The sequence below is a fragment of the Phyllopteryx taeniolatus genome, chromosome 4, assembly GCF_024500385.1.
Source record: "Phyllopteryx taeniolatus isolate TA_2022b chromosome 4, UOR_Ptae_1.2, whole genome shotgun sequence".
In the NCBI taxonomy this organism is placed as follows: Eukaryota; Metazoa; Chordata; class Actinopteri; order Syngnathiformes; family Syngnathidae; genus Phyllopteryx; species Phyllopteryx taeniolatus.
The window spans coordinates 18,364,255-18,376,787 of NC_084505.1; the positions used below are offsets into that span (position 1 = coordinate 18,364,255).

General features: G+C 44.4%; 1 protein-coding gene across 3 annotated transcripts in view; it reads left to right on the forward strand.

The window, feature by feature from the left end:
• The window catches only part of usp34 (ubiquitin specific peptidase 34), a 93,180-nt gene that overhangs the window by 31,399 nt on the left and 49,248 nt on the right, over window positions 1-12,533 (forward strand). For all 3 annotated transcript variants that reach the window (XM_061770172.1, XM_061770173.1, XM_061770174.1), the window contains exons 23-32: window positions 1,765-1,878; window positions 1,969-2,068; window positions 3,934-4,096; window positions 4,176-4,302; window positions 5,761-5,911; window positions 6,687-6,787; window positions 8,167-8,382; window positions 9,577-9,705; window positions 9,797-9,916; window positions 11,531-11,614. In XM_061770172.1, coding sequence (XP_061626156.1) covers window positions 1,765-1,878; window positions 1,969-2,068; window positions 3,934-4,096; window positions 4,176-4,302; window positions 5,761-5,911; window positions 6,687-6,787; window positions 8,167-8,382; window positions 9,577-9,705; window positions 9,797-9,916; window positions 11,531-11,614 — 1,305 coding nt within the window. The remainder of the gene's footprint in view (window positions 1-1,764; window positions 1,879-1,968; window positions 2,069-3,933; window positions 4,097-4,175; window positions 4,303-5,760; window positions 5,912-6,686; window positions 6,788-8,166; window positions 8,383-9,576; window positions 9,706-9,796; window positions 9,917-11,530; window positions 11,615-12,533) is intronic.

Below are 12,533 nucleotides of genomic sequence, written 5' to 3' on the forward strand. Positions count from 1 at the left end.
AATTAAGCTAATAATAATTGTAACCTAATTTCCTTGCATTGCCCTTGATTGAACCACAGCTAACATGGCCGCAGCATAGGCACATATGTTAACCGAATCTAGTCCTCATAGTGTATATCTGTGACAATAGCAGCACAACCTGGAAATACGTGTTCTAGTGTCTGCTTATTGATTGAGCCACAGCGCCAGTAAACAACAGCAGTCACATCTGGAACTAACAGACAGTGGTTTGAGTGATCTGGATACTACCGTATTTTCACGACCATAAGGCGCGCTTAAAATTCTTACATTTTCTCCAAAATGGACGGAGTGCCTTATAATGTGGAGCGCCTTATGTATGCACCGAATTCCAAAATCTGTAAATGTTGTTGTGTGACTTTAATGAACGCTCCGCTTGACTGACTGGGAGCATTTCCTGCCGACGCGCTAATTATATAGAGGAAGGCGAACGTGACCGAGGACAGCATGCGGACGTGAAGGGGGGAGGGTGCGCGTGACAGAGGACGCTAAAGACACGCCCCCAGTAAGGTATATAGTTCCGGTATGTGCATTGGTTTGGCTAAGGACCACCGAAAATGGCACCTACGAAGAGACAGGCTTACGAACCACAGTTTAAACTGCAAGCTATTAGTTGCACGGAGAAACAAATCCATGTTTTGCAAGTGGAGGAAGCAGGAAAACGAGCTTCGCCAAGTCAAGAAGACGAAGCTGAGTTTCCGCGGAAACAAGGCGAGGTGGCCCGAGTTGGAAGAACAACTCGAGCAATGGTTAATGAGCAAAGAACAGCCGGGAGAAGCGTCTCTACAGTCACCGTTCGACTGAGTGCATTAACTTGGAGCTTGCCATCATTCAGGGAGGCTTGACGAAGGAACTCCAACCGCTGGACATCAGTGTAAACAGGGCGTTCAAAGTGAAGTTGTGAGCGGCGTGGGAGCCATGGATGACAGATGGCAAACACAGCGTTACTAAGACTAGGAGGCAGCGCCGGGCGAGTTACACTACAATTTGTGAATGGATTGTGGATGCTTGGGCTAACGTGTCTGCTTGCACTGTCGAGCTTTGGTAAAAGCCGGCCGGGATCATTTCTGAGGAGCCGCACCGCAACGAGACTGACTCTGACAATGACGAGAGGGAACCTGGCGTGTTTGATTGAGAACTTGCCCAGCTGTTCATTTCGGATACAGAAGATGAGGATTTTGATGGATTTGTGGATGAGGATGGATCAAAAGTACAACCGAACTCAGTTTTGCAGAAATAGTGAGGAAAAAGTAAGTCATAGCATCGCGTTTTCATAGAATAACTGAAAACCTACTATCGATCGGTTTGGAAGGGGCAATTAACTAAACCCCCCCCTTGACGATTGGCTTTGAAGGTGTAAAAATTATGATCAGCCCCCTAGTTTTCTTACAAAGGTTCAATGCACTTCTCAAATTTGTTTTGATAAATACATGTAGATTTTAAAATATATTAAATACATATATGCAGTTTGTTATATATACACATGAATTAAATAGAAATATTATATACAAATATTTTTATTTTGTTGGTAAAATTACTTGAAAGGACTCGAAACTCCAAGTGTGGGACTTGCGACTTGACTCAGGACTTGCATGTCTCGTCTCGAGACTTGACTCAGGACTTGAGGGCAAAGATTTGAGACTTACTTGTGACTTGCAAAGCAATGACTTGTTCCCACCTCTGCCTGGTGAAACAAAGGAAATAAGTTATTTCTTTTTTACTTTTGTGTTGTTTTTGTGTCCCCAGATGCCTCAGCTGAAGCCCGAGACCATCAGCATGACTGGCCTGAACCTGTTCCAGCACCTTTGCAACCTTGCCCGGTTGGCCACCAGCGCGCTGGACAACGCCGCCAGCTGCGAGGTCTGACCCCCCCTCGCCAGCCACCCCTCCCCACCGCTACAACCCGCTACTCACGAATGTTTCTCTGTTTCCACATTTGCGAACCTTCAGCTATGCGGGATGGACCAGCTGTGGGGGATCGCCCTCCGAGCTCAGTCGGCCGACATCAGCCGCGCCGCCATCCAGTACATCAATTCTTACTACATCAACGGTCAGTGGTCGGCGGCTCCTGCATTGTGGAGATAGCTTGACATTGAGCATGTTGGGGTTAAACAATTGAACCGTGATAACATTTCAAATGGTTTATGGGGTTATCGTAGGGTTGGGAATCTCTGGCATGAGGTCGATTTGATACATATCTAGATACACGGGTAGTGATTCGATTAAAAAAAACCGAACGATTCAGTATGGGAGTGATACGATTCTTGGTGCAGAAAATATGTGATAGTTAACATTTGCACATGGTGGCCGACTGGTTAGCACATCTGCCTCACAGTTCTGAGGACCTGGGTTCAAATCGGATCTTCATCAAACCTCTTTTAGTGGAGTCCTTGGTGGTCTCTCACACAGATCTGGACTTGTCTTGCGATACCAAGGGGATTATTTTAGGGTGGCTTTGGCTCAGTAGGTAGAACAGGTTCGAATCCCTGCTACGACTGTCCGTCCGCATGTCGAAGTGTCCTTGGGCAAGACACTGAACCATAATTTGCTCCCAGTGGCCCTGGCAGTGCCTTGGACGGCAGCAGTCGCCCATTGGCGACTTATTACCGTAATGCCTAGTATGAACTAAATTAGGGGCTTGTTTGCTACTTTACGAGTGGAGGCTGGCTTGACCGCAGTAATTTTTGGGGGTCCTTCGCCAAACCGATGTTGTTTTGCACAATGCACATACCGGTGCGATATACCTACTGGGGGGGTCCTCCTTCACACGCACCCTTGCCCCTTTACTTCTGCATGCTGTCCTCAGCCACGTCGGCAGGAAATGCTCCCAGTCAGTCAAGCGGAGCGCTCATCACACAACAACATTGATAGATTTTGGAACTCTGTGTGCACACACAAGGCGCCCCGCATTATAAGGCGCCCCGTCCATTTTTGAGAAAATTTTAAGACTTTTAAGTGCGCCTTATGGTTGTGAAAATACGGTAAATGACTTTAACAAATGGCTGCAATATAACAAAGCGTGAAAAATTTAAGGGGGTCTGAATACTTTCCGTACCCACTGTGTGTGTCTGTATGTGTGTGTGTGTGTATGTGTATATTATTTTTTTAAATGGACTACAACCATTTTTAAGATTTTCTCTTCACAAACTGCACAAACAATATTTAAGGTGCCATGGGGGGGTCTCACACACCCTGCCATTCTCGGACTGCTGACTGAGTTTTTGAACTTTTAAGTCGTGATGACTAGGTGAATTCAACTGGCGAATGTTGTGTCAGCTTCAGGATATACCTGGCTCTGTCTCCTCTCGCTAGTTTCTTTTTTGGGTCACACAGTACCAACACTTAATGTGTAAATGTACCGCAAGGAATTGAGAAGCAGCATTAGTTTGGTGAGTTACAGCCCAAGGAACTTGCTGAGATGTACCTACCTTCGCCATATTGTTTGCATGTTTACAATCTGCGGCGCACATTTTGCCGCCGGTCCCGGTGTCGACTGCGGACACGAGATAAGGTACAAAAATGATGATGTTGCAAATCCTGGGGGAATGCTACTTTGCTATCGCTGCGACCATGCAAATAACTGAACTAATGAAAAGCTATTTGATGTTGAAGTAGGGACACTACGGAGAAATGTAGTTAAACTTGTAGTGTCGCTAGTATCCACCACTGCTGTGTTTGGTTGTAAACATGACGTTACCTGCGGAGCACATTGCGAATCCTCTCGCGCTTGTTTTCCGAGATGAAAACCATGTATATGTTTATTTTCGTTTACAGTTTTGTAGAATTATAATTTGATAATAGTTAGAATAATGTATAACATAATAATAGTGATAAGAAAAAATAATAACACGTGATCATTTCAGTATTTTGACGGTGATGCGAATGTCCGTAGCTTTTAATCTGTAATGTGTCCAGCGGGTAAAACGGGCCTGGAGAAGGAGCAGGAGTTCATCCGCAAGTGTATGGAGAGTCTCCTGATGGCGTCGGCCAACCTGGAGAAGGACGCACACTCGGGCCTGACCAGCATAGAGAGAGGCCTGCTCATGCTCAAGACGCACCTGGAGGCCTTCAGGCGCAGGTACACCCAACGGGAACTCCCACCGCTAGAGAAGACCGCCTCAAAGCACCTTCTTTCCTCTGCTTTGCTGCCCTTTCAGGTTTGCCTACCACCTGCGCCAGTGGCAGATCGAGGGCACAGGAATCAGCAGCCACCTGAAGGCGCTCAGTGACAAACAGTCGCTACCGCTCAGGATCGTTTGTCAGCCCGCTGGACTGCCAGACAAGGTGTGATCACGTCACAGTTGATTTAATTTTTAAATACAAAATGCTCATACAAGAGAAAGCCAGGAGTTTTTTTGAAGATTTAACGGTTGAAGGCTGGGATAGACACTGTTGATTAGACCTTTCCAGCAGGTTCTGGCTGGTTTCATCGGTTCAAGAAATGTCAGTTTGCTCATGTCCATTAGTGGTGAGGCAGCGAGTGCGGACAACAGTAGGCAGCAGAAATGTTCCAGGAAATGCTGAGGGAAATAACTGCAAAGGAAAGCTACAATAGAAAAATGGCAAAATAATGAGTTGCGAACAATTCTGGAATGCAAATTGTTTGTATGTAAGTTTGCGTCTGTCTGACTTTTCCCTCAGAAAATAATGAATATATGTAACTAAGGTTCTATGAATCTCAAATGACCGTCATTTCCAGTGACCTGGGATTGGTGTAACTTCTTGTCACTCGGGGTTCAGTTCCTACAGAATGAGTGACAGAGCGTGCGGCGGTCATTCGAGATTCATGGAACTGCAGTTACTTACGGAACTTTTGTTCTATGTCATCGCTACTGACCGCCCAAAGGCGGTGCTGAAACTATTGAATGACTCATACCAGCAAAGTCACGAGGAGTCCCAGACACGAACCTTACTGAAAAGCCTCTGTGGGCCCAAAAACCACGCCGAGTGGATGGGGAGTGGCAACATTCACGCTGTAGAACCTGGAAAATGTGCCAGGCGTCGTCCACGAAGCCATCCCAAGAAGCGGAGAGTGACAATGCACACCTGCCCCCTGGCAGATACACGAAAGGGGGGGTGACACAGGCCTTCCAGCACCAAATGCACATCCCATGCTGGGGCTCACGGAGTCCTCCCCAGCCCCCTTGAGAAAAGACGACACCGGGCCGTGGCCACCCCGCACAGAGTCTTCACCTATTGGCGTACAGTAGACAAGTGGACGAAGCTCTGGTGTTCAAAGTGGTCCGCCGGACAGGGTCTGCACAGCTGCTCAGCAGTGAGTCGGTCCTATAGGCGGCCAAGCCCACAAGCGGAGGCGGCGGGGATCGGGATGCCAAAGCCAACCCCCTTGTTGAGACAACAGAGTACTCCTGATGGGGAGACCACGAAGGCGCTGGGAGGCCTGCAACAACCGGGCTGACCTGGTGCCACCCTGGTGGTTTTTGTGAAAAACTGTTGTGGTGTTACCCAACCGAACAAGCACGTGCCTTCCCCTTTGGCACAGCAAGAAATGCTAAATGCTACAATTTAAAAAGAAAAAAAAATGGCAAAATAATAACTGATGATAAGAACAGTTCAAGATGCGAACAACTTTCTGGAAAGTAACTTTTCCGTATGTAGGATAGCATCTGTCCATAGAACCTAACCATTTGAAAAACGTTGTGGTCATCTTTGAGCACGGAGCATTATTTTGTACATTTCCAAGTTGAACCTGGGGTGAAACGATGTGCTTTTGAAAAGCAGATGACCATCGAGATGTACCCTAGTGACCAGGTGGCGGACCTGCGCGCCGAGGTGACCCACTGGTACGAAAACCTGCAGAAGGAGCAGATGAACCAGCAGGCGCAGCTGCAGGAATTCGGCCAGTGTGGCCGGCAGCCAGGGGACTTCTCAGGTGCGCTTCACGCTCGCCCCCGCTGTTGCCTTCCTAAGGTTTTTCCTGGCTCGTATGCTATGCTACCCACTGGGCTCAAACAAATACTTGTGAAGTATTAACGTTTCATTGCGCTTTTAACGTTTTCTTTTTCTTATATCATCATCGCATGGTGCTTAAAGCTATGCAGCTATAGTTTGTGGGATGGCTCCCTCACGAGAACAGCAGTAAATGACAGCTGTGTGGAGCCACTGAGCGTCTGGTGTATATTACAAAGTGGGCCTGCCTACTTGGTTTATCTGAGTCAGCTCAAGGTGAAAATCTGGAAACCTTAGGAAAAAGGGAATTTAAAATCCCTGTCATTTACGCTCATTTCAACCGTAGTTCACTGTGATTTTACTTTACGCTGTTTTTCTCTCAACTCAATACACTCGTTTCGCCTCCATGCAATGAATCGATATTTACCGATTTCAAAATGCACATAATGGTCAGACAAGTTTTACTGTAGGAAAGAAAATTTGCGATTTGTCCTTTTTCCATTTTTTTTTTCTTGTCTTTCTTTTTATTTTTTTCATCTTTCTTGTCATCTTGAATGATACAGCACCACTCCCATCACTGTGATTTAATATCGTAAATGCTGTCAACAATGCCACCCAGCCTGGTGCGCTGCTGGTCAAATGGCACTTTTCACCATGTCAGCGGTTTTACAAGCGGGGTGTGCTCAAAAGTAGGCAGAGGTGACCAACCCCAAATCTTATACAGGACATGTGGTAATGTCCGCATTGTGGTTTTCAAGGGGGTCTGATGGGACCCGTCCGGATGATCTCTTCGGGACACGAACTCACAACAGACTATGACGAGAAGACGCTTCATGAGCTGGGCTTCAAGGACATGCAGGTAACTAATGTCAGAAAACGGAATATTTCAAATTGTAATTATCATTATTGCTGTATTTAGTGTTATGTGTTGTTGTGCTGTATTTCTTATGCATTTTTTTTAAGAATGATTTTTGTCATGATTATTGTGATCTAAAATGTTCATCCTACTGTTTCATCTCCTAGTTTGCACCCATGTAACTCACTCCTTGTCATTCCAAAACTAACTTCCACTAAGACTTGATTGTTTTTTCTTGTATTAACTGTACAGTCGTACCTTTACGTTCCAGAAGCCCCTTCGATAGACTAAAATCCGAGAAGTAGCAACCATGTATTATTTATATATACAGGGTGGGACAGAAAGGACAGATGTTTTTGATAAAACTCACAAAATAATAAATGCTACCTGCAAACAAACACTTGGAGATGGTGGAAGCCAACTTCCATCAACGCCTTCAGAAATGCATCAATTTCCACACTTGATTGTGTCAAATGGTATTTCATTACGAGCACATTGTCAATAAAATTTGTTTGCAGCTACCATTTATTATTTGACTTTTTCAAAAACATCTGTCCTTTCTGCCCCACCATGTATTTTAAAGGCGAACTAAACCCCCAAATGTTTTTTTGCAAGAACACATTGTATGTGCCTGCACTGGTCAAAACATGGCACACTGATTAATATTGTTATTGGAATAAGAATGAAATGGAATAATTCATTTATGTACGGGCGCCACCATGACGTCACCAGCCGTGGACCGGAAGTGACATTGAAAGAGTGAGTGACCGTAGCGCTTTGCCTGCAGTATTTGAGTAAGCTTGGTTATGGGTAGGGACTGTCCGCATCAAAGGTACGTGCGCAGATTGATTTTCGCCTATTAAAGTGCCTTCGAAAAGGCGTCCACCGGCTGTATTGTGACGACGTTGGTGGCAATATAATGTGGGATACCAACTTGAACAATGCGAGAACAGCTTTTGCGAGTCAGCCGAATCACACCTCCGCCAATAGTTGGCTAGATAAATGGATCTGCCTGATGTGTAGCTTGTCGTTTCTGAATATTTAGTTAACCAATAAAGTGGACAGGAAGGGTCGATTCACGTAACGTTCTTGTGAATTCGCACACTCGCGAGAGTGAAAACTTTCTTCCTGGCTTGCACTTATTGCTATGCGAGTCTGCAGTAACATTAGTCTGCATGGAAAAATGTTCACCGCAAAATAGTGAAAAATCTGAAATATAAAATTTGAAATGTACGCTTTAAAAATCCACGATACAGTGAGAACATGGAAAATGAACTGCGAAATTGTTAAGTTTTTGTGATTCTGTATTTTGTAAATCACTGTGAGTCATCTGTGAGAACTGCATTATAAATCAAATGCACTTACTTGCTGTCTACTTGTAGATGGTGTTTGTGTCTCTGGGAGCACCTCGTCGCGAGCGTAAAGGCGAGGGCGTGCAGCTGCCGGCGTCATGCCTTCCTCCCCCACAGAAGGAGCACATCCCCATGCTGCTGCTGTTACAGGAGCCTCACCTCACGACGCTCTTCGACCTGCTGGAGATGCTGGCCTGCTTCAAGGCGCCCAGTCCCTCCACAGAGAAGCTCCACGACAGTCTGGAGGTTGGTCACAGAGGAGCGCATTTAGCCCTCGAAAGCCTGATACTTTACGTTTGGGTGAGGGGCAGTCAAAAGGTAACGATCCCAATTTGATTTAACCTAATAATAATTTAATTTTATTTCAGAAATTTTAACAGTTTGTAGTTTAAATACGTCAAAAGTTAAATGTTTTGTTTAGGCCAGTCCTTGCCATTTTGGAAATTACGTCATTGTTGAATGCCTGTTGGAATCAGATAGTGGTGATTAAATAGTGGAACCACCACTAAACATTTTCAAAAGGTTGAAAAAATGTGTGTTAGTAAGCTGCAAAAGGCTACCTTTAAGATAAGGAGTTGGGGGACATCGCTTCTCTGATGACGAACAAGTTTAGGAAGCTGTTAAAAAAACAAAAAACAAAAACGGGTTCAAAGTGCAGCCTACTGATTTTTATGAGGCTGCCTTACATTCTGTTGTTCATTGATGGACAGTGTGTTGAGAAAAATGGGAGATTATATAGAAAAGTAGCGAGGAAATTCCAACTTTTTGGCCTTTATTTATATCTCTATATATGCTTTCTATTGCAATGAATAAATCTAGAGGAAAATTGGGTTCATTACTTTTTGACTGCTGCCCCTTGTAAGTTTTAGACTTCTTGTATTCAGACAAATATTTTTCAGGTAACTAGAAGTTCTCTTACCTGTCAGACACTTTCGGCTGATGCTTCAGCCTTCGTCAGAGCTGTAACCGCTTCCTTGGGTAACATGTCTAAAAACAGCTGATCAGGCTGGGGAAACTTAGTAAAATTCCCCGACCTGACCATGTCTGTTCTGCTCCATTGAAGCCAGTCTTTTCAGGTGGTAGAGGGTGCCAGGAAGACAAGTGCGGCAGACAAGCCGGGCGAGACCCTCTTCCACGCCTTCGTGTTGAAAAAAACGTCCACAGCAGTGAATGAGTTATTTTAAGAGAAAATACTGTCCATACTACTATACTATACTGTTTAAGAAAAAAATCTTCCAACATTTGAACTTTTCTTGCGACATTTTGATGCTAGCTGTGTTTAATTTTATTTCTAAAATATGCAGTGGGCGAATAAAAATATGCAGCGGGACACAAATGGCCCCCTGGGCAGGACTTTGAACGAGCTGCTTTTGAGGAACCCTGAGCTGAGGATGATGATCGTGTACATTTGTGTTTGTGTATTTTTCTCTGTGCGTGTAGATGGCACGGTGCGAGGAACTGCACCTCCACGCCGAGAACCTTTCCCGCCGCGTGTGGGAACTTCTCATGCTGCTACCCACCTGTCCCAAGATGCTGCAGGCCTTCCAGAACATCTCTGACGACAACACGGTCAGCAGCTCACATTCATCATCATTGTCCAACATGTGACAAATTTTGATTACCACCGCAGTGTGTTCAACTCAAGTGTTTGTGTCTTCAGAATGAAGGTCTGTGCTGGAAGGAGCTGCTGAGGATCAAAAGTGCCCACAAGCTGCTCTACGCTCTTGAGATCATCGAAGCACTGGGAAAACCAAACCGACGCATCCACAGAGAGTCCACTGTGAGACACATACACGTATAGGAATTAACGAGTTCAAGCACAATAGCAGACCACTCCATTTTTTCTCAATTGAGTAAAATTTCTGGTTCCAGTTTAAAACGAATTATTTTTATTTTAGGTTATTCCAAGTTAATATATTGAGCAATTATGATTAACTCTTATTCAAAAGGTCTTTCAAAGAGGTCTTCAATGTAGAGCGAGACCAGTATGTTTTTTTTTCTTCCCAGGGCCGATACTAATTATTAGTAGTCGATAAGGCCGATAACCGATATTTGGACCCGAAAGTTATTTGCAGCAAAAGGGGAAATTGGTGTCAAAATGTCTGGTGCTCAGTACACCAGTAGTCTCTTTCTTTTTCAGGACATTCCAAATTGTTGTATTGGCTATGCCAAATGTTTGTGCGATAGCTCTGATCAATTTTCCCTCTTCCCTCTTCTCAAAATGGTTTGCTTTTCTTCCGTACACAGCTCTCCGGTGTGCATGTTTTCTTAACAGCAAATGCAGTTTTCACAGGTTGAAACCAAAAGCCAAAAACAAGCACTATCTAATGCTTAAGCAATCAATCTAAAAGGCAACACCTGAGCAACTAAAAACACCCATCAGTCACATCTTCCAATACTTTTGGTGACTTGAAAAGTGGTTGGCTTCAAACAAAAGGTGCTCTGTCGTGAGTTGTTTAACACATGTAGATGTAAATACCATGAAATAAAAGCTGGAATTCAGAATTTGTCTTATATTCATCTTTTGATCTGAAACCCAAATAAATGTCTTAAGTATTCAACAAAACAAAGGAATTGACATTGGCGTTCCAATACTTTTGGAGGGGACTGTATCTCCCGAAAGTATTCTGCAGCCCCACAATCCCTCCATTTATGTAATTTCATCGCAAACGCGCACAGCTCCAAGAAAATAATTGAGTCAGACGAGTTTGTGATGATGTAAACGTGTATGGGGTTGTGATTAGCTTAAATGAAGATGACTCTAGCTGCGGCAAAATTCATATGGCGCTTGTCCGTTTCTGCGATTAAATATTTTCGTTGAGTTTTACGTAGTAGTTGTTTGGTTTTGCAGGGTTAGGAAATGCACCAATCGAATGATGCAGTCTGGCAGTCAGTGTGGCTCGATTTTTGTCGGAATGATGCTTGTCGGCTTAGCGTTTGAACTCTTCAAACCAAATCAATCTGTCATTTCGGACTTTAGCTAAGTGCAAAAACAAATGGCCTTTCTCCAGCTAACACTGCAGCTCTGCTTACCTTTTGGCCTTGACATGAGAGAGAGAGAGGGCGTCACACAGTTGAAAGTGGCTGTGGATCTTTGCGCGGCCTAGCCGTCAGGTCACATGGAGAAACTGGGCGTGGGTGCGAGACGATGTCAATTATGTAAATGAGGTCTTGCTCACAGACACGTTTTCAGAAATACCACAAAAATGGTTGCGTAAAGATTGGTTGTTTAATTTCACACTGGCGACCAGTTCAGGGTGCGATAGGCGCTAGCACACCCGTGACACTCGTGAGGATAAGCGGTATCGAAAATGGAGGGATGGTTTAGGGTTAGGCACTTAGACACAGCCAACACCCCCTACCTTAACGTGCATCTCTATTTACATGTGTCTAGGGCAGCTACAGTGACTTGTACCCGGACTCTGACGACTCTTGCGAGGACCAGATCGAGAACAGCAAAAACTCGTGGAGCTGCAAGGTAAAAAAAACAAACAAAAAAACAACTAAAATGGACGACAGGAAGTCCAGCACACAAACATGTCACAAACGTGTGTGGGTCCATGGGATTCGCCTTTCTTGTTTGGTTGTCTTTCCTCATCCTTCATCTTCTCCTTTCTTCCTCCCCTCGTCGTCTTTCTCTTCCTCACACGTGTTTGTCCTTTTTTCATCCTCACTTCTTCCTCACCTAACATCTTCCTCCTCTTCCCCTTCTATTTCTTCTTTTTTCTAATCTTCTACTTCATCCTCATTTTCCTTGTTTTTCTTCCTTTTGCATTTTCTGTTTTTTCCTCCCCTTTTTTTTTTCTTTCTCCTACACTGCTTGGTTTTCTCCCCATCCGTCTTTCCTTATTCTTACTCCACCCTTCTTTTTCTTCATTTTTTTTCTTCTTCCTTCACCATTTTGTCTCATCCTCATTTTTCTCCTTCCTCCTTTTGTCCTATTCTTCTTCCTCCATTCACTTCTCCTCCATCTTTTCCATCCTTCTCCTTTCTTCCACTTCCTATTTTTACCCCTTTCTCAATTTTCTTATTCCTTCTACTCTTCCTTATCCTCCTTCTTCCTCTTTTTGCTCCCCGTCCTCTTCTTTTTCTTATTCCTCCTACTCATCTTATTCTTTACTCCCTTTTTACTTCCTCCTATTACCTTTCCTTGTTTTTTGTCTTCCTCCTCCTCTCCTTCATACCCCCCTTCTTCCTCATTGTTTCTGCAACCTTCTTGTTTTTTCCTTATCCTCTTCTCATTTGGACCTTCATCTTCCCCTTTGTCCTCTTCCTCCTCGTTTGACTGTTACTTCTCCCCTTTTTCTTCCTACTCTTCCTTGTTTTCTTCCCTTTCCTCTTTACTTTTCCTCCTTCCCCTTCATTTTATTCTTCCTCTACTCATCTTTCTCCTTCCT